The sequence below is a fragment of the Stomoxys calcitrans genome, chromosome 2 (genome assembly GCF_963082655.1).
Source record: "Stomoxys calcitrans chromosome 2, idStoCalc2.1, whole genome shotgun sequence".
In the NCBI taxonomy this organism is placed as follows: domain Eukaryota; kingdom Metazoa; phylum Arthropoda; class Insecta; order Diptera; family Muscidae; genus Stomoxys; species Stomoxys calcitrans.
The window spans coordinates 20,123,004-20,147,842 of NC_081553.1; the positions used below are offsets into that span (position 1 = coordinate 20,123,004).

Sequence of the window (24,839 nt, forward strand, 5' to 3'; positions counted from 1 at the left end):
GTTAGCCACGAAAACCACGCATTGACAACATTTTCCCCGCATGCACTACATAAGCTATCATTTGCCGCACCGATGTTGCATATGTGAGCTCGTAGTCCTTTGTGTCGCACTGCGGCACGCCGTTCAGACTCGGCAAAAAAGGGGACCCCTTATCATTGAGCTTAAACTTCAATCGGACTGCACTCATTGATATGTGAGAAGTTTGCCCCTGTTCCTTAGTGGAATATTCATGGGCAATATTTGTATTTGCAATAGCCATCCTACCGACCGTTTCGCTGTTTCACAGGGATACATGCGCATTCGTCGGTCACGGCCTTAACTTGGATTGAGTCCACCCGAAATGCTTTGGCTTAACCAAGTTTATCGCCGTCCTACCGACCGTTTCGCTGTTCCACAATGTTGCATGTGCATTCGTCGCCCACTGCCTTAACTCGGACTACATCGACCCGAAAGGCTTGGGGATAACCAAGTTTGTTGACGGCAGTTCTCTGGCCTTCACTGTCAAATCATCTGCTTTCTCATTCCCAGTTACTCCGCTATGGCCCGGCACCCAAACAATGCGGATCGTGTCATCCTCAGAAAAGGCGTTAATCTATTTCTTACATTCCAAGATTTTTCGCGATCTTACCATCCTGGTTGTTATTGCCCTTATGGCCTGTTTACTGTCCGTAACGACTGCCTCGCGTTAACACCAAACCAGATCATGTATTCCGTGATTGCCCGGAGTAACTTGTGTCTCTTGATGGAAATAACAACTTCTGTCTTATACGAATTTACTCCTAGTCCACTTTTGGAGGCCCACTTCGCTAACATACGTAGAGCTTCCTGAAGAATATTTCTAAGAATGCTTGGAAACTTTCCTCTTACCGCAATAACCACTTCATCAGCATACGCGACCGCTTTTCCACCCTTTCTTCCAGAGACAATAATATATTTTTAATGGCTTTATTCCAAAGTAGCACTTGAGAACTTCGCCTAGGTATTTAGCTTCCTTCAACTGTTAGAGTATTTTCGCAGATTTATCGTTCGTTTATCGTGTCAAATTGATCGTTCAAATTGATCGTTCAAATTGATCGTTCAAATTTATCGTTCAAATTTGTCCATCGGACAAAAGCCACAGCTTCGATTCTACAACAAAGTTCAACTTGCTAAATGTCACTTTCAGCTTGCTTAATATCAATTTCAGCTTGCTGAATATCAATTTCAGCTTGCTGAATATCAATTTTAACATGCTGAATATGCAATTCAATTCAGCTTGCTGAATATGCAATACATCTTGCTTGCTAATTATGATATTTAGCTTTCTAAATATGATATTCAGCTTGCTGAATAACAAAATTCAGCTTGTTCAATATCACAACGGGATAAAATTTTAACATATATCATTATACTTCAATAATTTATTAACTTTTAGTCTAACCATTATATTTCGTAGCTGATGGTCTCAGTAGCCAATGCTTTTTGTTCTTCCTGCTAATCCTATATTTCTTTCTATTTCAGGTGGCGTGGTAGTATTTATAAACTAGTATGGTTAGACCTGCTGGCCTTCCTTTTTCTCTATTACCTGCTAAGTTTAGTTTATCGATATGCACTAAATGACCAGCAAAGAGTGTAAGTACTATTGTCCCCAGTCTTCAAATAGTTTCCCCCAAACTTTGGCAATTTCTATCGTTTTCCAGGACATTCGAAATTATAGTACAGTATTGCTACAATTATAGTGATCTCATCCCATTGTCCTTTGTGTTGGGTTTCTATGTATCCATTGTCATGACAAGATGGTGGAATCAATACACAAGTATACCCTGGCCAGATCCCATTGCGGTGTTTGTCAGTGCCAATATACATGGACAGGATGAGCGAGGTCGTATGGTACGTCGTACCATAATGCGTTATGTTTGCCTTTGCCTAACCATGGTCATGACCAATATATCGCCTCGTGTAAAGAAGCGTTTTCCCAATTTATCGAATTTTGTGGAGGCTGGTCTTTTGAATGAGAACGAAAAGGATATTATCGAAAGCATGAATAAGGGATTCCCGCGGCACTCCAAGCATTGGTTGCCCATTGTGTGGGCCGCAAGTATAGTCACAAGGGCCCGCAAAGAGGGTCGTATACGAGATGATTTTGCTGTGAAGACCATCATAGATGAGTTGAATAAATTTCGTGGTCAGTGTGGTCTGCTGATATCCTATGATACCATAAGTGTTCCTTTGGTTTATACCCAAGTGGTTACCTTGGCGGTATACTCATATTTTTTGTGTTCCGTTATGGGCCAACAATGGACAGACAATAAAGTGGTGGCCAACACCAATGCTCCCAATAAGGTTGATTTATATTTCCCCGTATTTACCACGCTACAATTCTTTTTCTACATGGGATGGCTGAAAGTGGCCGAATCTTTGATAAATCCCTTTGGCGAGGATGATGATGATTTTGAGGTGAGTTTTTTTCTTTTTATTTATTTTTACTTCTTTATCTTTCCTTTTTTATGTGCCCTGCAGGTAAATTGGATGGTGGATCGTAATTTGCAAGTTTCCTATTTGATTGTTGATGAAATGCATCATGAACATCCGGAATTGCTTAAGGATCAATACTGGGATGAGGTGTTCCCCAATGAACTGCCCTATACCATAGCCTCAGAACGCTTCCGCGAAGAGCATCCCGAACCCTCAACAGCCAAAATTGAAGTCTCCAAGAATGCTGCCATGCCCACAGTTATGTCAAGTGTGCGCATTGATGATATGGTTGGTAATCAAATAAATTCGAATTCTGGTTCCCCAACTGTGCAGGCAGTTAGCTATAAATTCCCCGATCAAGAAGAGGAGGTTAGAATCAAATTGGCGTCCGCAATTCGCAAGTCTGACATTGGCCTTAAAATTTTCTATGACAAAAACATATTTCAGATATATGTGCTTTCTAAATTCTCTTTTTATATATAATACAAACTTCCTTAATTACATGTACCTACCTATATCTACCTACCCGTTTGTCTAAGTACACCTACCTATTCTATATTCATATGTATGCCTATGTAACTCAAATGATGAGCAAATGAATGGCTGGTGGCTGGGTGTACAATAACCAACTCGAACCTCTTAACTAACAATGGGTGGAAAAAAATAAAATTAAAATGTAATTGGGTTAAGGAATTTATGTACCTTTTATGTACTGTATACCATATGTTTAAAATCTATGAGGCCATACAAAACGAAGGACTTCAACTACCTGTCTTCTGTTTTCATATATGCCTCTTGCAAAAAACAACAACAAATAACTAACATTTGATTCTAATTATTTCTTCTATAGAAAAAAAAGCTTGATAATAATTTTGCACGCTGTCTCCATCCTTCTTCCCTACATCCGGGCACGGTGTTTCTAACCACCACCAATACATCAAAACTGCACGGCACTCTTGTAACCCTGTATATAACCTGAAATTATTGATAATATATATGTCGCATATGTCACTGTGTTACAAACTCCTCCTCACTCGCTAGGGGTCAGAAGAAAATTTGAATTGTATACTTAGATGTCACGCAAACGAATCATTTGTTGAAATTAAAATCAGTTTCATTTCACATTAAAATCAGATATGCATATCATATTCCCATCATTACCATTTTAAAAATACATTTATTTTTAGAGAAGTTTTATAAAGAATGTTATAACACTAACCAAACTTTTAAGTAGGTTTCTTAGGTTGATTTATTATGTTTTGCTTTAAAAGCAGTAATCTGTCTGAACTGAAGCTTAATAATGGTCAATCTCCGAATCAATATGGGATGCATACCAGATATCAGGCTACCAGAATACGCCAGCAATAACCAAGCATGCCCCCACCTCAATTTATTGCTGTAAGAGAGCTAATTTGGATATCAAATTCAAGGAATGTTGCAGGGTTCACTAAATAAAGTTGTGGAAAACGCTCAGGGTACTATTGGGTTGCCCAAAAAGTAATTGCGGATTTTTTAAACGAAAGTAAATGCATTTTTAATAAAACTTAGAATGAACTTTAATCAAATATACTTTTTTTACACTTTATATGAAAAATCCGCAATTACTTTTTGGGCAACCCAATAATTTTTTTTTTGAATTTTTGACAGTACTTGCCATTGAGAATGACAACTTGTTCTCTGTTTTTTCGACATTTTTAATCTGGACACATTTTTACATCCTCAATGTTCATGAAGCCTTTTTGCTTATTGTTTTGTGCCATTGGCGTAACCTTCAATTAGTGAACACTGAGAGTACTAAATACTTTCTAGCAAGATTACTGGAAATAGCAAGAACTTAAATTTTTAATCCAACTATTTTGCATAATCGAAGATCAATAATCTTAAACTCTTACATCTTTATTTTATGATTTTGGTTGTTGTTAACATTTATCACTGACTCCTCGAAACTCATTCACAGGGAATGGATATCCCGCACAACGATTTTTATGGACTAAAGTGGACGTAGCACGTTCATTACTGCTCCGAAGTCTTCAGTCAGAATAGGATTGTAAACTTTTCAAGTAGGAAAAGTATAATGGTCGCTGAGATCTAAAAGAGGGAACTAAGATACAACTTGAAGTATAAGGGAGTAGCAATTAGGTCTGGAAGTGTCGAGATAGAACTATGTATATAAGTTACCTACTGTCAAACCTTAATCATTTAGGTTTGGAATTCCTTAATTCCCGAAACTGTATTTTAGCATTCCTACCTACGTAAGAGAATGAAGACGTTCCCACCGGAATTATGGGTAATTAAAGCAGTTCCACCGTGCTGCAATTGTAATAACGCCAACCGCCTAAGTTCGAGTTATCTCATTCATGCTGGCGACATTTGTGATATATTCATCCACGGACGTTTGCCCTACTAGATTCGTCCCTAAACTTTCTTTATGTTTATGCTTAAGAACTTCGATCGAAGATTACTAGAGATAATAGAGAAGTATCCCCGCTTTTCCTTAATGGAAAATTCGTTAGCAATATTACAAGTTCCTTACCCTATTAGAATGTTTTCGAAGAAAATGTCAATAGTTGCTTCATCGAACTTTATTCCTCCTTGGATGCACGTGTGGCGAAAAACATAAACATCACTAATGCAGTGGCCGCTGGCTTATAGGTAGCCGGTCAAATAAAACAGGTGAGAACCAATTTCTCCGAATATCACACATGAAACTGAGTAGAATCACAAAACTGAGTATAAAAATCAATAGGATGGTCAACTACCATAAGAAAAACTTTTGGCTTGAGCACTTGAGGTACTATCACTGTGTGATAGTATCGGTAAACTATGGTCTACTCTTAAGTCACTCTCGAACCCCTCAAGAAGGAATGATTGCTCCTCAGTTACATTTGAAATAAATGTAACTGACTTTTCGAAATAAAAGTGAATGATCCAAAGAGATGGCCCAGTATGTACAAACGTCAATTTAGAGTGCATCCTGAGAGTGACAGGCGAGAAGGAGAGCCATTCGTTGCATCCATGCCCAACCATCGTATATTACTGTGAATAAAATAGTCCAAAACTCTGTGCCTAGACGAAATTTCTGCATTGATGGCTTAGAATTTAAATGTACAGGGAGATGAGAACTTGACCAAGGTCCTCAAGCTGTCGTTGGACACTCTTTTTATTCCCGATGTCCCTAAAATGAACAGAGTGATTCTACAATTGAAGCAAAGTAAGGAATAACCATCATCCTTTTCTCGGTCAAAGCCAAAACACTTGACAATTATGCCGCAGACCGGTTTAAAAGCTTTCGATTCAGCCAGCCATTCCATACTTTTGGAGGCCATAGCCAAAACGTCGATGCTGATGCTCAAGCAATTATGTGAAGTGATTCCAAACATATGGAAGATAGGAGAGTGATCCCTAATCTAAAGCCTGGTAAACCTGCAGTCCTTGGTCATACAGGCCAACCTCTCTCGTCCCCAAAGACACTTCAGGCGCTGCTCCTATCTGGTCTGAGCTCGCCCCTTATCCCAATGGATCATCAACATGGATTCCGTTAAATGCATGGCACTACAACCACAATCACAGCTATCACCACACATACCAGCCGCGGTCTAAATGCGAAACGGTCTCAAGAATGTACTGTCTTCGAGGCTCTCGACTTGTCAAAAGCATTTGACCACATCATTCCGTTCATTAACATGATTGAGTCTGAACTCAACGAAGTGGTGGAGTTCAGGAATACTAAGTCGAAACTCTGTTGTTGTTGTTGTAACCACATTTTCATGGGGAGGTGGCGATCCTCGTCAAACTCCTGTAGGTGAGCATGCTCGTTCCGGTCCAAAGGACAGATCGCCGCGGAAACAGAGTGGCCATTGGTTATTTACAGGCGCCAATAACTCGTCCTGTCATATCGAGCATCATAGGCACTGAGTATTTGTACAAGAGCCGGTGCCAACCGACCTATCACTGAGACTCTCCGCTCGATACCGCTGATTGTCCGTGACTGCTGTTGCAGCTACTCCGTGTGGACTCGCCCAGTATCTCGCAGCTAAGCTTCTCGTGACAGCAAAGAACACCACACAGATCGGAGCTCAAAGTTTCAGCTTGTGTGGTGCACACAGCTATCCCGTGCCGGGAAATTCAGTAGTGTTAAACAGTGATTCCCAAAAGGGGTCTCCTCTCCCTAATCCTATTTAACCTTTTCCTTTCCAAACTCCCCCAACCCCGCTAAGGCGTGGAGAGGCATATAAATATGCATATACCTCCGCGTCTTCGCAGAATTTTTCAGGTGCAGTAATCTTAAAATCTCCCCCATCAAATCATCATCGACATTATTCACCACCACGACAACTGATTACACAGAGAGCTTAATATACAGGTCGATGGAGAAACAATCCCAACGGAAGACACGCAAAAATATTGGGAGTAAACCTCGACAACTGGAGGCCACCGCAGCGCAAACGTTAGCATGTCCCCCTATGATGCTAAACGCCTGGGTTCGAATCCTGACGAGACCATCAGAAAAAATTTCCAGCGGTGGTTTTCCCCTCCTAATTCTGGCAACATTTGTGAAGTAGTATGTCATGTAAAAGTTCTCTCCAAAGAGATGTCGCACAGCGGCACGCCGTTCGGACTCGGCTATAAAAAGGAAACCCCTTATCATTGAGCTTAAACTTGAATCGGACTGCACTCATATGTGCAGACTGCACTTCGATATGTGAGAAGTTTGTCCCTGTGTCTTAATGTAATGTTCATGTGCAAATTTGCATTCTTCTAAAATATATTCGTGTTAGACGCAAATTCATGTTTTTGTTAATTTGTCAGGGAAACAAAATTTTGGAACAATGGATTCTTTTTCTTAATGTTTTCTCATTAAGAGCTGAAGTCTGTCACATAATTCGCTCCCCTATATCATAACGGTATTCGTGCTGCTATGTTGTTTTTTTTTAAGGTTTTCACCATTTTTATCACAAAATAAATCTCAGTTAAAAAGGTTTGTAATTTAATTGTCCTTACTAACTTCCTGCATTACCATAATCCGTATGGTCTTATCGATTTTTTTGGTGTTGGGCAACTAGGTTAATTTATTTAGGTTATATTAATCCGCTCCATGCAACTGTGAACATAATGGATGAATTTCCAGCCTAGAGTTTGTGCAACATACCAGTTCTAGCCTTCATCACCCTTTTCGTTTTATCGACGTTTTTTGATGATGTGCAACTGTCTACCTTCCCGAAATAGGCCTTGTTGAGCCTTTTAATCTAATCGACTAATGGGTCGTTTACACATAAAGATGTTTGAAGGAAGAACATGTTGCCACTTTTTTGTTTTATAAATTGCACGAGACACTTGTATCGAATTTAACGGACGTATTCCCAAAAATTTAAAGGAGTTTTAAAGTAGGCTTTGTTGTTTTGTTTTATAAAGGAAACCTGTCATTTAAATCTTTACTTTAAACTTGATTTACGTTTTGTGAATACCAGTGTAAGTTTGTAAATAACTTTAACTCATCCTCATGTGTAACTTACCTTAAAATTTATAAATATTAGAAACTATTTGTTAAGCAAAGCAAACGACCAAACGATTCCTTCTGATCCCTAGTTTCTATAAAAGTTTATAACACAGTTTGAACATATGGACATACCATCAATAATGCTTTTTAATTAATAATTATTATTTTATGGTCCCTCCCTCGTACAGGCTGATGATGCCAGTGGCATACATTTTACAGCAGGAAATGGCAAGACGAGACCTGGTTCTTCACCCAGCTTGGTTAGTCTTAGTGGAACTTTGTCTCGCGTCAACACTGTAGCTTCAGCTCTTAAACGTTTCCTCAGCCGAGATGATAGCCGACCGGGTTCCGTTACACCCAACGATGACACACAAAAATACAAATTCCCTGGCAGTGCAAGTTCAGCCAGTCTGGCACCCAATGCCAACAAACCGGCCGGCAGCATGCGTATTACAGATCAAGTGATCGAAGAAGTCGACGAACAGGCAACCATAACCTCGCATCGCGGCACAGATCATAATCGACCCAATGTGCGTGATATTTTCTATCAGGGAGGGCCCGATGGCCCCGGCCATTCTGAGCCCATGGACATTCCTTCGAAAAATAAAATCTACATGCGCACACAATCCTCGGGAGAGCCTCATCTATTTCCACCAGGCGGTGTGGAGGCTCTGTTAAGTACATCGGCGCCCACAGCAGATAGTCCCAGTATGGCCCGCACCGTCCCAAGTTCACCGGTGGGTGAAAGCTCAAAATCATTGCATGATCAATTGCAACGTGATCAAAGAGAACGCGGCAGCCGTGAAACAGGTAAATATGACAGGCAGGGGTATCTAATCATAGCTTCCAAGAGAGGAACATTTTTTACTACATTGACAACGAAACTGAGACGCGGAGACGATGTTTAGATGCCCCTCAACCTGCGTAACAACTTAATCTCACGCACACACTACGTGTACTACTTACATCCATACATATATGCATAGATATCATGACCTGCGATAAACACTTTTCAATATTTCCCCAAGCACAATTGATAGGACGTAACGATGGTGCTGTACCCCAGTTCAGGTGGTTTTTATCTACGGGTAATGTTGATTTTCTAACAAATCCAAACCCAAATTTTGTTAAGTGTATTAGTTCGTTTACTTTTGTTTGTTGTACTGTTGTGTTATACTATTCTTGTTGTTGGCATGTTGTTGAAATGTTAAAACTCCCGTTAATCGTAACACACAAATAGCATAACATATTTACAAATCTCTAGTAACATACTACAAAAGATAAACTATTTAGATGTATCGCAAGCTTAAGCAGAATATGTCTCTAGAATCCTTTGATTTTTCCCTATTGTAGATGTTTAATGGTGTCCCTTGTGTATGCCTACTTATAAACATAGTTTAGACTGATTTATAGCAGTTTCTAGTCCGTATGCCTAGAATTTTAGATTTTTTTAAAAATTTATTAGAAAAAAGATTAAAGGTATTTTCGGTATAACAACTTTTATGGAATGGCCTCACAAATTATAAATAATTGAGTCTGCGAACCTTAAGTGAAGAGTTTCACTTGGAACAAATCGGTTTTTCGAACCGACAAATCCTTCCCCGATCCTTCAGTAACGGGATCACTCTGTCCATTTTTTGGACAAGGAAAACTATAAGAGCGTCCAGAAACAAGTTGGGGATCTTGGCCCGATACTCCTCAACTACATGGCACGCCATCACGAATATATTGGCCGAGTTCCGAACCGGTTCAAAACGTGCCATAGGACTAGAGTTGGGTGGTCCTAGCTGATCGGTTGTTTTAGGTCCGATCCTAAAAATGAACTAGTTCTTTTTTTATAAACACATTGAAAAGTTAGTGGAAGGTTTTTATTTAGGTTGGATTACCTCTGACATCTTCATTTAAGATCTGGCAACTTCAAAATTAGTGACAAAAAGAGCGAAAGAAATGAAATGAGTTCAAAACAAAAACAAAATTGTGAGTGAAAATAAGGAACTGTGGAATTGAAAGAGTAAAGATAACAGATCCAGTTTACTTAGTGGCAGTTACTGAATAGCTCCATAGAACTAGTTCCATCCGGAACTATCCAACTCTGCATAGGAGGACTCGTGGCTCTGGGTCCATCGAAAAGATCAACTTTTTGAGGATATCACAAACATATTCCTCCAGCCACACCAAAAACCTGGTTGTTGATAGTCCAAAATTGTAATATGTCCTACAAGGCTTGGGAAGAGAGGCGCCTTAAATGCCTTGGCTACTGAAAAAAATTCAGCAGCAAGAAATCAGACTCTTTTAAACGATATTTGTTCATTGCGACGGTCCAAAGTTTTTGGCGGAAATCGAATCCACGAACTCCGTGCTGGTAAGTAAAGCTCTATAGAAGAAAATGGAGAAAGTTGGGAACCACAACTTTGAGAAAGTCAGTAACTTTATCTACCTCGGCACTGCCGTAACCGAAACGAATGACACCAGTTTTGAGATAAAGCGAAGAATAATACTGACAAACAGATGCTACTTTGGACTACACAAGACACTGAAACTACCGATGTTGTAATATGGTTCTGAGGCATGGGTACATGTGACAGCAGATGAGGCAGTGCTTGAAGTATTTGAGAGAAAGATTCTTCGTAAAATATATGGCCAGTTTGCGTGAATGGAGAATATATAAATATGAACCACGAGCTGTATGAGCTGTACGACGACGAAAGCATGGTTACACTCATCAAAATACAACGGCTGCGTTGACTAGGTCATGTTGTCAGAATGGATGAAGAAGCTCGAGCAAAGAAGTCTTTTGAAGGCAAACACGGTGGTACCGGCACGGCAAACCGGGAAGACTAAAAGCAAGATGGAAAGATTAAGAGGTGGGAGACACCTCGAAACTTGGTGTCAGAGATTTTAAAATGAGCGCAGAAGATCGAGGCGCTTGGAACGCTATTCTACGTTTGGCTAGTGAAACAAATGTTCTGTCATAGCCAATTAAACTAAACTATCCCAGACTTTCGACTTTAGGTGAATCCAACTGCCTGAGCATCAAAATAACGTAATGAAAACGCGGTGATTTCTTCGACTCGGAGTTCATAGATGCCACGAATGGTTCATCTTCTTGCTCAGTCACTCGCAGCAAGCTCAATAACAAGGCGAATTTTAACAAGTAAAAGCGTGCTAAGTTCGGCCGGGCCGAATCTTATATACCCTCCACCATTGAGCGCAGTTGTCGAGTTCTTTTCCCGACATCTCTTCTTAGGCAAAAAGTGATATAAGAAAAGATTTGCTCTGCTATTAGAGCGATATAAAGATATGATCCGGTTTAGACCACAATTAAATTATATGTTGGAGACCTGTGTAGAATGTCAGCCAATTCGAGTAAGAATTGCGCCCTTTGGGGGCTCAAGAAGTAAAATAGAGAGATCGATTTATATGGGAGCTGTATCGGGCTATAAACAGATTTAGACCATAATAAACACGTATGTTGATGGTCAAGAGAGGATCCATCGTACAAAATTTCAGGCAAATCGGATAATAATTGCGACTTCTAGAGGCTCAAGAAGTCAAGATCCCAGATCGGTTTATATGGCAGCTATATCAGGTTATGAACCGATTTAAACCTTATCTGACACAGTGGTTGAAAGAAAAAATAAAAAATAAAAAACGTCATGCAAAATTTCAGCCAAATCAGGTAGGAATTGCGCCCTCTAGAAGCTAAAGAAGTCAAGTCCCCAGATCTGTTTATATGACAGCTATATCAGTTTATGAGCCGATTTGAACCATTTTTGGCACACTTGTTGGATATCATAAAAAAAACATGTCGTGCAAAATTTCATTCCAATCTGATAAGAATTGCGCACTTTAGAGGCTTAAGAAGTCAAGACCCAAGATCAGTTTATATGGCAGCTATATCAGGTTATGAGCCGATTAGGACCATACTTGGCACAGTTGTTGAATATCATAACAAAACACGTCGTGCAAAATTTCATTATAATCTGATAAGAATTGCGCACTCTAGAGGCTTAAGAAGTCAAGACCCAAGATCGGTTTATATGGCAGCTATATCAGATTATGGACCGATTTGAACCATATTTAGCACAGTTGTTGGATATCATAACAGAACACGTCGTGCCAAAATTCATTCAAATCGGATAAGAATTGGGCACTCTAGAGGCTCAAGAAGTCAAGACCCAAGATCGGTTTATATGGCAGCTATATCAGATTATAGACCGATTTGAACCATACTTGGCACAATTGTTGGACATCATAACAAAACACGTCGTGCAAAATTTCATGCCAATCGGATAAGAATTGCGCACTTTAGAGGCTCAAGAATTCAAGACCCAATATCGGTTTATATGGCAGCTATATCAGATTATGAACCGATTTGAACCATATTTAGCACAGTTGTTGGATATCATAACAGAACACGTCGTGCCAAAATTCATTCAAATCGGATAAGAATTGGGCACTCTAGAGGCTCAAGAAGTCAAGACCCAAGATCGGTTTATATCGCAGCTATATCAAAACATATACCGATTTGAACCATACTTAGCACAGTTGTTGAATATCATAACAAAACACTACGTGCAAAATGTTATTCAAATCGGATAAGAATTGCGCCCTCTAGAAACTCAAGAATTCAAGACCCAAGATCGGTTTATATGGCAGCTATATCAGATTATGAACCGATTTGAACCATATTTAGCACAGTTGTTGGATATCATAACAGAACACGTCGTGCCAAAATTCATTCAAATCGGATAAGAATTGGGCACTCTAGAGGCTCAAGAAGTCAAGACCCAAGATCGGTTTATATGGCAGCTATATCAGATTATGGACCGATTTGAACCATACTTGGCACAATTGTTCGACATCATAACAAAACACGTCGTGCCAAAATTCATTCAAATCGGATAAGAATTGCGCACTCTAGAGGCTCAAGAAGTCAAGACCCAAGATCGGTTTATATGGCAGCTATATCAGATTATGAACCGATTTGAACCATACTTGGCACAGTTGTTGGATGTCATAACACGTCGTGCAAAATTTCGTGCCAATCGGATAAGAATTGCGCACTCTAGAGGTTCAAGAAGTCAAGACCCAAGATCGGTTTATATGGCAGCTATATCAAAACATGGACCGATATGGCCCATTTACAATACCAACCGACCTACACTAATAAGAAGTATTTGTGCAAAATTTCAAGCGGCTAGCTTTACTCCTTCGGAAGTTAGCGTGCTTTCGACAGACAGACGGACGGACGGACGGACGGACGGACGGACAGACAGACGGACGGACATGGCTAGATCGACATAAAATTTCACGACGATCAAGAATATATATACTTTATGGGGTCTCAGACGAATATTTCGAGTAGTTACAAACAGAATGACGAAATTAGTATACCCCCCATCTTATGGTGGAGGGTATAAAAAGAAACGAACTGCTGTTAACAGCCGCTCAGATTTGACGGTATTAAGATGTCAGATTGTTGTTTGCATTCTCTTTGTTGTTATTTCTTTTCTCGCATAATCTCTGCTCCCGTAAGCACACTTTCTGCACACGCACACAAATTTCTTTGTTTGTGTTGGTGATTTCACCAAATGATTTTTATGTTGTTATACAAATGAAAATAAAATAATTCAACCATGGCTCATAAAGGTAAGGTTAGGTTTAAGTTGCAGTCTGCCATCAGAAGAAGAAGGAAGATGCCTTCTAGTTGCTACCGTTGAACCATCCAGATCGCTTTCTTCACTCGATACCGCTAATTGTCAGCGACTGCTTTTGCACCTAATCCGTATGGTGCATTCCACCATCCGCAACCTCATGATTTCATGATAACGTTGAACGCCACACATATCGGTGCTAAAAGTTTGAAGCTGTGTGGCGATCATATTTATTCCGTGACTCAACTCACTCAAACTTCTGTTTTTCCTTTATGAAATCAGCTGATTTTACGTAAAACGAACGAAAATCGCTCACATTTAAACAAAGAATAATTTGATGTTCTCAGTGGTAAAAAGAGGCTTATTGCTTTCTGCAACTTTATTTTGTGAATTCTGGTAATAAGATTGTCTCACACGAACAGCTGGTATCAACCGGCCAGATTTATCGGTATTTAAGGTGTTATCAGACTACATGTTTTTGTCTTATGACATGTAACATTTTATGTATTATTGGTATTTCATTTTGTGTATCAAAATTGCCAAATTAGATATCATTTTTTCTATCACAATAGAATGTTATTTTTGTATGACATAAGCCAAGCGATCAACCGACATACATTTTTTTTAATTTTTGGCAGTACTTGGCATTGAGAAAGTCAACTTATTCAGTTTTTACATATATTCTTTATTTGCGTTTTCTCCAATTTGATGACATTTTCATTCGGCAGATTTAACATCCTTAATGATGGGGCCATGGGGCCTATTCACTTTATGTTTTCGTAAGTGACCTAACCTTCTATTAGTGAATCCTGGACATAACCTAAAACTGTGAACATCTTCATGTGTTAGTTTCATTCCTATTACACTACACTACATAAACTATGTGTGGAACTTTTACAATAGCAAAAGTTGACATGTCATAAGACAAGAACATATAGTGTGATGGCATCTTTAGATATCAGATCTTTGTTCAATATTTTTTTTGTTTGTAATCTTCTTCCTCGCATATTACCTGTACGCGAACACATTTATCTTTATATGTGTTGACAACAGCTCCATTTTTCTCAATCACCTTGATGTACAAGTGAAACAACCTTACTTATTGAGCCATGGCATTGCTCTCGTTATCTCAGTTTCTCCCTTAATACCCATGGCGAAACAATTAAAGGTGGTCTAATTTGTACAACAACCACGAATCATATGGTGCAATCCACCATCTTGCCATCAAGCTGATCAACGTTTTGCCAACACACACAAAGAAATTTGTGTGCGTGTGTGTATACGTGTGCATACATGAGCAGAGAATATGCAAGAAAGAAGATAACAACAAAGAGAATGCAAACAAAAATCTGTCATCTTAATACCGTCAAAGCTGTTCGCGTGAGACCACCTTAAAAGTGTTTCGCCATGCTCAATACCTATTGATCTGTTATTAAAGCCTCTATTACACGGCATTTTATTTCAAATTTGGCACATGTTGAATTGTACATGTCGTGTGATACAAACGAAACTAACATATAAAAATCCCTTTTCAAAATAGCACATCTATTTTTTTCCATTAGATCGTGCTCTATGAAATCAGCTGTTGTTAGTCGAATGAAAGCAACCCCAAATTAATTAATAATTTTTACGCATAAAAGAAATCAGCTTTTGCTCAAATTTTAGGTTATGTCATACGAAAATAACATACAGGTGTGATAGGAAAAATTATGTAAATTGACAATTTTGACAAACATTTTCAATTTCATGTGAATACAAAAAGTGGCATGTCATAAGACATCTCCATGCGGTGTAATAGCTCCTTAAGCTGGAGTTACATACCAACGCGCAGCGCACATGCGTACTTGCGCCCACACAATGCTTTCTTTTGGTTGAGTTACATACCATGTGCCTTTTGCCGCGCACGAATTTCTAAACTGTTTGTCGCTCACGAATTTCCATTGGAAATTGGCAATGATGTGATTTAATATGTTTTTATTCTAATTTACGGTCTGCAAAACTATTTTTGAACAGTTAACATATTCAAATCAAATGTTTTGCGCTCTGAAACGCGTTAAAAGTTGAGAGTTGGTTAACTTATTCCGTCAGATGCGTGCGTGCATTTGCCGTGTAACTCACACAATACAAACCAATCTATTTCAGTTTATTCTGACATGCACGCATAAGTGCTGCGCAAGGTATGTAAAGGCCTGGTTATGCTCTCGTATATGTCGTGCAAATGTTGAACAAATGTATCGTAAATGTAAAGTGATACAATTACGCTTAATACAAAACGTAGCATTTGACATTTCAAACAAAACTATTTTTTTTAAACAAAAAAAGACATGAAGGTGAGATGGGGTCTGACGTCGAAGTACTTCAGGCACTCAAGGGCAAGTCGGAGAAGACGGCCTCCAGTGATGCGAGAAGTTGAGCCGTCTCTCCATCTGAAGGAGTACGTGATGGCGGCCTTCTAGAATATTGAGAGGACATTTAACAACGAGGAGATAGGGCGACAGTCACCGCCCTGAGCCGCACGGGGAGACAGAATACGGCTAAGTTACCCTTCCGGACACTATGGATGCCGTGGGCAGACTGAGGAGGTTTTTAGGAGACAGAATCTGGATTGGGGCTATGTGACGCAAAAGCAATTATGGGAAGGGATTTACAGTTTTCGAAATCAGTTGTTGTTGCTGGTGTTGTAGCCAGATTTGTATGTGAAGGTAGCGATTCTCTTCAAGTTCGTTCCAGTCAGGGAGAGTCATGTGACATAATGATAGACGCAAAAGAAATTCTACCAAGGAAGTTATGACCATTAGTTATTCAAAAAGACGCCCATAGATCGCCTTATCACATCGAATATTACAGGCAATCAGTATTGAAGCAAGAGCCGTTGCCGCCCGGCCTCTAATGGAGACTATCCCTTCGATACCGCTGATTCTCCGCGACTGCAATTGTAGCTGCCTCTTTCACTAATCAGCCTTTCACCCGGCCTCTCACGGAGAATCTCCCTTGGATACCTCAATTGGAGCTACTCCGCATACGAAGCCTTTCACTAATCAGCTTTTCACCCGGCCACTCACGATACCGCTGATTCTCCGCGACTGCAATTGCAGCTACTCCGTATACGAAGCCTTTCACACGGCCTCTCACGGAGACTCTCCCTTCGATACGTACACGAAGCCTTTCACTAATCGAAACCCGTGAGCTGAGCTACTCGTAATGCCAATAAATTGGAGTTCAGAGTTTCAACTGATGTGGTGTTTATAATCATCCCGTGCCGGGTCGAAATCAGTATGTGTATATGGCGGCCTTCAAGGCCGTGGGCTCTAGTACAGTGAGGTCGAAGTGCATAGCGGAGTTTGTGGAATCCCTGGATAGATTCGATAGTGCTAACATGGATTAGCGGTCTCTGGCGCTTAGTGGGTATTGGCGCTTACCCTCAACTATCTTCTTGTAATTACCTATGTCTCATTTTTTCATTTACTTTTTGGTCCTGAAATTTCTTCAAACTTAAAATTTTATTAACTGGCACGAAAAAGGAACGTACAATTTTGTATTTACTGAATTCTATTTGCGGTTACGGTCGACAGACGTTCGGTAATCGTTTGCATGTGTTTTCATAAAGCAAAACAAAACTACTGACACGTTTTCCTACATTTACGGTATGTTTACGAGAGCATAACCAGGCCTTAACTCCACCTTTACTTTCGTTCCATAATCTCATCACTTCATAGCATTTCGCACAGGCCCACTTCCGAATAAAGACTAACGGCATGGTGGATTAAAAAATTACCTTCTCTACGTCATGCTGTACCTTTTTGATTATATAAATGACAGCATTCATAGTCAATAACAACAAAAATGCCATGCAACTGTCAAGGCTTTAAAGCATTGGGTTTTTAATTTTATTATATTATATATTTTTTTTATATTTTTATTTTCGCAGTCAACATATCAAAAAGTTCAACTCTTCGGAAACAAATAACTGAAATAAAATCTTCTAACATCTATAAGGAACATTTTCTGAATAGAACACATTCCGTTTAAATATGTAGTTCAATAGTAAACCAAGTAAAAGACGTTGTAATTAAAACCTTCTTAGTGGGACTTAAAGATAAATCTGTTATTTACACATGGGTCTTGTAATACATGCCCCTATATATCGGTGAATATTTCTGCCTAGCATAATTGTATGATATCATACAGACTTATCTACAAGTGTAAACAACCCTTAATAGAGAGTTGCCAACTATATGATTTTAAACTGCTTGTCTACGCTACGTATCTGTCGTGTTTTGATGATTTTTTGTTCAAAATTGTATTCATCGTGTTTTTCTATCTTTTCATCTTTTACTCAGGTACGAAATCTCTTGTTTTCTCAAATAGGAAAACAACATTTCTAACAGGTAGCTAAATTTAATGCTTCCCCTCTACATATATCATGGACATTTGTTTTACGGCTACAACCATGTGTTATTTCTTCGCTAAGTTATTCGTAGCTGTAGTAGTATTTCAATAATAGTAATAATTATTAATTTAAAACTGTTGCGTATTTTACTTTTTATCGTAGTTTTGTAACATGAAATTGCTTAAATTTCGCAGCTTGCATACACAAATTACACATGTTGCAAATTCTTACGATTTAATAATGATTTTAAAAATGGTGAAAATCGGAACAGAAAAATATTTTACCTTTTTTGCATGTAAAAAATATTCAGTATTTTCATTTGAACTTTGGATTTTGGATTTTAAAACGAATACTAATTTCCGCTACCCAAAAATCCTATCCTCTTCCTTATCATAGTGTGTTGCTTATCTGATTTTTTCAGTAACTCCCTACTTTAGGTTAATACGCCGCTCTACTCGTACAACTGCAAAATGTTAGCCAAATCGAATAAAGGTTTGGGATTTTTGTGATTCATAAAAACACATCAGAAAAAAGCTTTATATGGGAGCTATATCCAAATTGAACCGATGTGGCATATTTGCAATGTCCAATGACCTACATCAATAAGAAGCATATGTTAAAATTTTCATATGCCTAAATTTATTCCTTTCAACACTATCGTGATTTAGACAGACGGACAGGACAAGATCAACATGGAATATCAAAACAATCAATATTTTATAGGGTCGCAGGCGGAATTTTGAATGGAATCAAGGCTTTACATTTTACATGGGACCAAAAACCATTTTGTGACGCAAAAATAAGCTTGCTTAGCCATTAACACAGCTGCTAAATAATTAAGCTAATTGCATTTTTGTCATACTGTTATATTGCTAAGGTGACACCAATTTTCCTTGCATGCATGTTGCTTTGCCAATGCAGTATTCAAGGCAAAGGGTTTTAGAACCATAATTTCCTTTCAGAAAGAGTACTAGCTTTTCTCATTAGGAAAACTAACTATTACCAAACTTATCCTATAAGAAAGATAACAAAACCTAAACTTTCCCTTAAGAAAGGGTACACAACTACACCTTTCCCTAGCTACACAAACTATCCTTTCCCTTAACTAACCTTTCCCTCGCGTAACGCTATATTTTAGGAAAAGGTACTCCATCCAAAATAGGCTACCCAAACTACCCCTTCATCAAGTAAAAGTTACTCAAACTACTCTTTCCCTGAGGGAAAGTTACTGATATTACCCTGGAGAAGGGTACTCAAAATACCCATTCCCTAGAGAAGGGTTCTCGAAATACACGTTCACTTAAACTGCCCATTCCCTTGGGGAAGGGCACTTAAACTGCCCATTCCTTTAGGGAAGGGTACTTAAACTACCCATTTTCTTAGGAAAGGGAACTTCGACTACCCTTTCCCTTAGGAAAGGGTAATTAAACTACCCATTTTCTTAGAAAAGGGTACTTCGACTACCCTTTCCCTTAGGAAGGGTACCTAAACTATTCTTTCCCTGAGGGAAGTGTACGTAAACTACCCATTTCTTTAGGGAAGGGCACATAAACTACCCATTCCCTTAAGGAAGGGTACTTAAACTACCCATTCTCTTAAGGAAGGGTACTTAAACTACCCATTTCATTTGGAAGGGTACTTAAATTTCCCATTCCCTTAGGGAGCGGTACTTAAACTACCCATTCCGTTGAGGAAGGGTACTTAAACTACCCATTTTCTTAGGAAAGGGAACTTCGACTACCCTTTCCCTTAGGAAAGGGTAATTAAACTACCCATTTTCTTAGAAAAGGGTACTTAAACTACCCATTCCCTTAAGGAAGGGTACTTAAACTACCCATTCCCTTAGGGAAGGGCACATAAACTACCCATTCCCTTAAGGAAGGGTACTTAAACTACCCATTCTCTTAAGGAAGGGTACTTAAACTACCCATTTCATTTGGAAGGGTACTTAAACTACCCATTTCATTTGGAAGGGTATTTAAACTTCCCATTCCCTTAGGGAGCGGTACTTAAACTACCCATTCCGTTGAGGAAGGGTACTTAAACTACCCATTCCCTTAGAAAAGGGTACTTAAACTACGCATTTTCTTAGAAAGGGTACTTCTACTACCCTTTACCTTAGGAAAGTGTACTTAAACTACCCTTTCCCTTGGGGAAGGGTGATTAAACTACACTTATCTTAAGGAAGGGTACTTTAACTACCCTTTTCCTTAGAGAAGGACACTTCAACTACCCTTTCCCTTAGGCAAGGATGTTTTAACTACCCTTTCATTAGGAAGGGTACCTAAACCCATTTTCTTAGGAAAGATTACTTTAACTACCCTTTCCCTTTGGGAAGGATGCTTAGACTACTCTTAGGGAAGGGTACTTAAACTACCCATTCCCTTAGGGAAGGGTACTTAAACTACCCATTCCCTTAGGGAAGAGTACTTAAACTACCTATTCCCTTAGGGAAGGGTACTTAAACAACCCATTCCCTTATGGAATGGTACTTAAACTACCCATTCCCTTAGGAAAGGGTACTTAAACTACACATTCCCTTAGGGAAGGGTACTTAAACCACCCATTCTCGTAGGGAAGGGTACCTAAACTATTCTTTCCCTTAGGAAAGGGTACTTGAACTACCCTTTCCCTTATGAAACTGATTAAAGTTTTTTTAAGAGAAGGGTACTTAAACTACCACTTCCCTTAGGGAAGGGTACTTAAACTACCCATTCCCTTAGGGATGGGTACTTAAACTCCCATTCCCTTAGGGAAGGGTACTTAAACTACCCATTTCCTTAGGGAAGGGTACTTAAACTACCCATTCTCGTAGGGAGGGGTACCTAAACCATTCTTTCCCTTAGAAAAGGGTACTTAAACTACCCTTTCTTAAGGGAACTTAAACTGCACTGTCTCTCTATCTCTCTTCTATTGTATTAAATCTTTCTTTGTATTAAATCTGACCCGTCCCTTATTATAAAACAACCCATACCCTTATAACAAAAGTTTCCTTTCTCTTATTAAGAATACCTTTTTCCTTTTAATAAAACTTCTTTTTTTCCTAGAAAAGTGTTGTGAAATAGCTCTTTCCCAACGGTTCTGAAGTTTCCCTTTACATTAGGAAAGGATTCTAAAATTACCCTTTCCCTTTGAAAAGTTCTTTCCCTTAGGGAAAGTTCTAAAACTTTCCGTTCACTTAAGGAATGTTACTAAACTATCCATTCCCTTTGGGAAAGTTATTTAAGATTACCATGATCGCCTATGGCTCTTAATATAAAACATAGACTTCTTACCAGTATCTGGCGTTCGCATTACTACTTTCGATGTGTGAAGTATCCATTGGGATTTTCTCATTGCTCAGTTCGTCTAGTTTAAGGCTTTTTTAATTAAGGCGTAGTATGTACCTCATGCGAAATTTTCGGTACCAAACATATAGTGGCAAACAACTATGCATTCGTTTGGCCAATTTGCCACACTTTTTTGCAGAAAAAATCAGGATTTATCGAAATTAAGCGTTATTTGGTAGAAATAATTCCATTTCTTTGTGCAAAGATCAAAATAAAAGTTTTCTTGCAATGAAACGCTGTACCACAAAGCAAACCGAAAATTTCGCTTTTTGCATTTTTTATGGCAACGAAAATTTCGTTTGAGGTGCATACTATCCTTAACCCTAAACAAAATGGCGTGATATGATGGAAATCTAAAAAAATTAATGCACAATGTATAAAATATTTTTCTTCACTTTTTCTCCTCTCTGTGATGTATGTTGACGTTTCATTTTTGATTTTTATTTATTTTTTTTTTTTTTTTTTTTTTCAAAATATAGTTACCATTAATACCCTATATATTGTACTTGTAATTGTTAGACTATAACCTATCCATTACACTAATCATTTTGGTTCTCCGATCTACTCTTTTATACGCCAATACTAAATTTTATATTTTGTTTATTTTCCATAAATCTAGTTGAGGATATGGAGATGAGGTCTACTACGGATCTGATTGCAGCAGCCGATGCTAATGAGGAAACCGATGACTTTGAAAAATTAAAAGCCGAACGAGAAAAGGAACGGCACGAAAGGCAAAAGCAAAAATTAGCTCGTACTATAAGTACTGCTCCGGGAGGTACAGAAATTGTACCAGTTGTAGCTGCTGCCATAATACCACCACCACAAGCGGCAGCAGCAGCGCCAGTTGCACCCTCTACCCAGGCAACGACAGCAGCCAGTAATGCCGGCACACCAGTGTCGACAATGCCTCCAAGTAGTTCTGTCATCGATTTGATGTCGATTACTGAACCAGTTCAAAACTCAACGACGAATACCAATGAAGATGAAGAGAATCGCGAATGACACACGTTCATTTGAGAGTGGTTGGATGCCGGTGATAATTATTAAGCTACCTATTTATGTATCTACGTTACGTATCAGGTTACGTATTTGTCCAGGCGTACTTAACAATGTACGGGTTTGTGTTGAATTTGCATATATGTTTAGTACAAATCGGGTTTATGCTATCTAAACTAAGCAAGGCGATTTCGATAAAATTGTGTTATCGGATATTGGAAAAAGAAGTATTAAGCAGAGTTTACATGGCACATCATGATCGTACTCATCGTGTGTACATGTTGATTACAGCTTTTGCTTAAAACGGTACATGGATTTTTACTTTTCTTTGATTTTATTTAATTGTTCATACTTTTCTTCTCATTTCATAACCTTATTTATTTCAATACCTGTCAATTAATGATTACACATTTATTTGTTATCGATAGACGTCAAAATCAACTGATTTTGATTTTTCAGCCATGACTGATGGTTATGTGTACATGTGACGAATACACATTTGTTTTCATCAATACTATTACAATGACCATATATCAGATGTGCCGTGTAAACTCAGCATTAAGTTGATTGAGCCTTATAATACTTCTTGGGAGTTATTAGCCTGTTTAATCTACATCCAGTGCAAAGTTCAACCGAATAGTAATCCATATCATTCTATGACACGGATTTTGGCACCGGATAGTCCTTAAATTAATCAGTCACACTAACTCTTGCCAAACTGCAAATTGCTATTCCATTTAATCATTTGTCGATTTGTTACTTGAGTAGTTTAGATAGCGTTCTTACGATATGAATGTAAGAGGAGAAGATCATCATTTCATGATTCATAATGATGATTTCACAAGATCATAAAAACAAATTTGACATTGAAAACAAAAAGACAATTAATGTTATGGTTTTTCTTTCTAATTTACATACTAAATTAAGCTTAAAGCCTTTTTGAAAGACAAAAAAACAAATCTTTTTTCTAATATGCTCACTTTAACAATGCTGAATAATAGAGTAAAGAAAAATTTAATTTTTTATATTAAATTCACAGAGTAAAAGTGAAAGTCAACATGGTCTTTTTGGCATGGTCTAGTATTAATCTCTTTTTCTCGATGTAATACATGCTAATATGTATTCAAATGTAATGTTGAGCCATGTTGAAAAAGTGATAAATCGCTGAAAATATGCTAGGTACTTTTCTCACAAATATTATGTTATGATATTTTTTACACTAACTAATTTTAAGTACTGTAAGTGATATTTCAAATAAATTACACAAAAACTAAAAGATAAATGAAAAAAACTCAAAAAACATTTAAAATATAAAGTGTTGTGATCTTTTTTGGACAGTCATAAGAAGTTATAGGTATAGTTCGCCTGGTAAATTATGGCTTCTAGTGGGTCAAAACTCAAAATGAGAATATGATTTATATGCCAATCAAAATCCCCAACGACCTTAAGGCTCTATTACACGGCATGTAATTGTCTTATGACATGTGAAATTTAGCACATGTTGAGTTGTACATACCATGTGATACAAACGAATAGCATAGCATATGAAAATCAAAATAGCACATGTATTTTTTTTTTTCGTTTAGAGCGTGCTCTATTTCTTCTGACAAAAATATTAAGAAATCAGCTGTTTTTGTTGTCAGTCGAATAAAAGTAACCCATAATTAAATTGTTGTCACAAATTTATAATTTATCCAGCTTTCTAACAACTTTATTCTTTTTAAGCATAAAAAATCACATTTTTTCAAATTTTTAGGCAGCAAATATTTGCAGCTGTTTAATAAAAATTTATTTGCTAATCTTTGACTATTAAAGAGAAAAGTCTGTGCTTACTCTCCTGCAAATTTTTATTGGAAAAGCACGCGAATAAAGATACTGTTGTCTAACATTGAATAATATATTATTTTCTTAAAAAAAATTTTTATAATTGAAATAGAGATTGACCACAAACTCCGCATCAACCAATGTTATAGTGCTATTACACTACATGTGATTTACATATGTGCTGTCACTTTTTGTATCCACATGACTTTCAATGGCTGAATTATCTAAAGGTTGACTCACCCGAACAGCTGTTAACAGGCTTCCAAAGACCAAATTTCCGCATCTTTAATCGTAAAAATTAGCAGGAGAATAAGAGCCATTTCCTCTCTTTAAAAATTTGCAAGAAAAAGTACATGAACGACTTCCAGTGAAAATTTGCAGAAAACAGATGATTTTTGTTTTGGTTTGTTCTTCATTTGCTTGCTAGGAAAACAATTTTTTTAAAATAAAAAATGTTGGCGATACTTGTAAGGTATTTTCCTTAGATAAACGTAAATTTATTGACCCGAGAGTCATAAGGCTAGAGAGGGAGTCATTCGTCGTACTTCTGATCTCAGTGCCGATGAACAGCCATCGCAATTTACCGTGCACGAAGCTACGAATACCATCCGTGGCGCCAAGTCGCACAAGGCGCTGGTCCCAGACGGAATCTTTACACTGATCCTGAAGAGTCTGGATTTGCCTCGAGT

General features: G+C 38.2%; 1 protein-coding gene across 9 annotated transcripts in view; it reads left to right on the forward strand.

Moving 5' to 3' along the window:
* The window catches only part of LOC106080373 (bestrophin-4), a 72,521-nt gene extending 50,139 nt beyond the window's left edge, over positions 1-22,382 (forward strand). For 2 of the 9 annotated variants that reach the window (XM_013241729.2, XM_013241730.2), the window contains exons 3-9: positions 1,501-1,611; positions 1,680-2,436; positions 2,500-2,823; positions 8,140-8,761; positions 8,938-9,039; positions 17,949-17,996; positions 21,947-22,382. In XM_013241729.2, coding sequence (XP_013097183.1) covers positions 1,501-1,611; positions 1,680-2,436; positions 2,500-2,823; positions 8,140-8,761; positions 8,938-9,039; positions 17,949-17,996; positions 21,947-22,332 — 2,350 coding nt within the window. In that variant the 3' untranslated portion in view covers positions 22,333-22,382. The remainder of the gene's footprint in view (positions 1-1,500; positions 1,612-1,679; positions 2,437-2,499; positions 2,824-8,139; positions 8,762-8,937; positions 9,040-17,948; positions 17,997-21,946) is intronic. The other 7 variants (XM_013241731.2, XM_013241734.2, XM_013241733.2 and 4 more) reach the window with 7 other exon arrangements.
* The last annotated feature ends 2,457 nt before the right edge of the window (positions 22,383-24,839 follow it).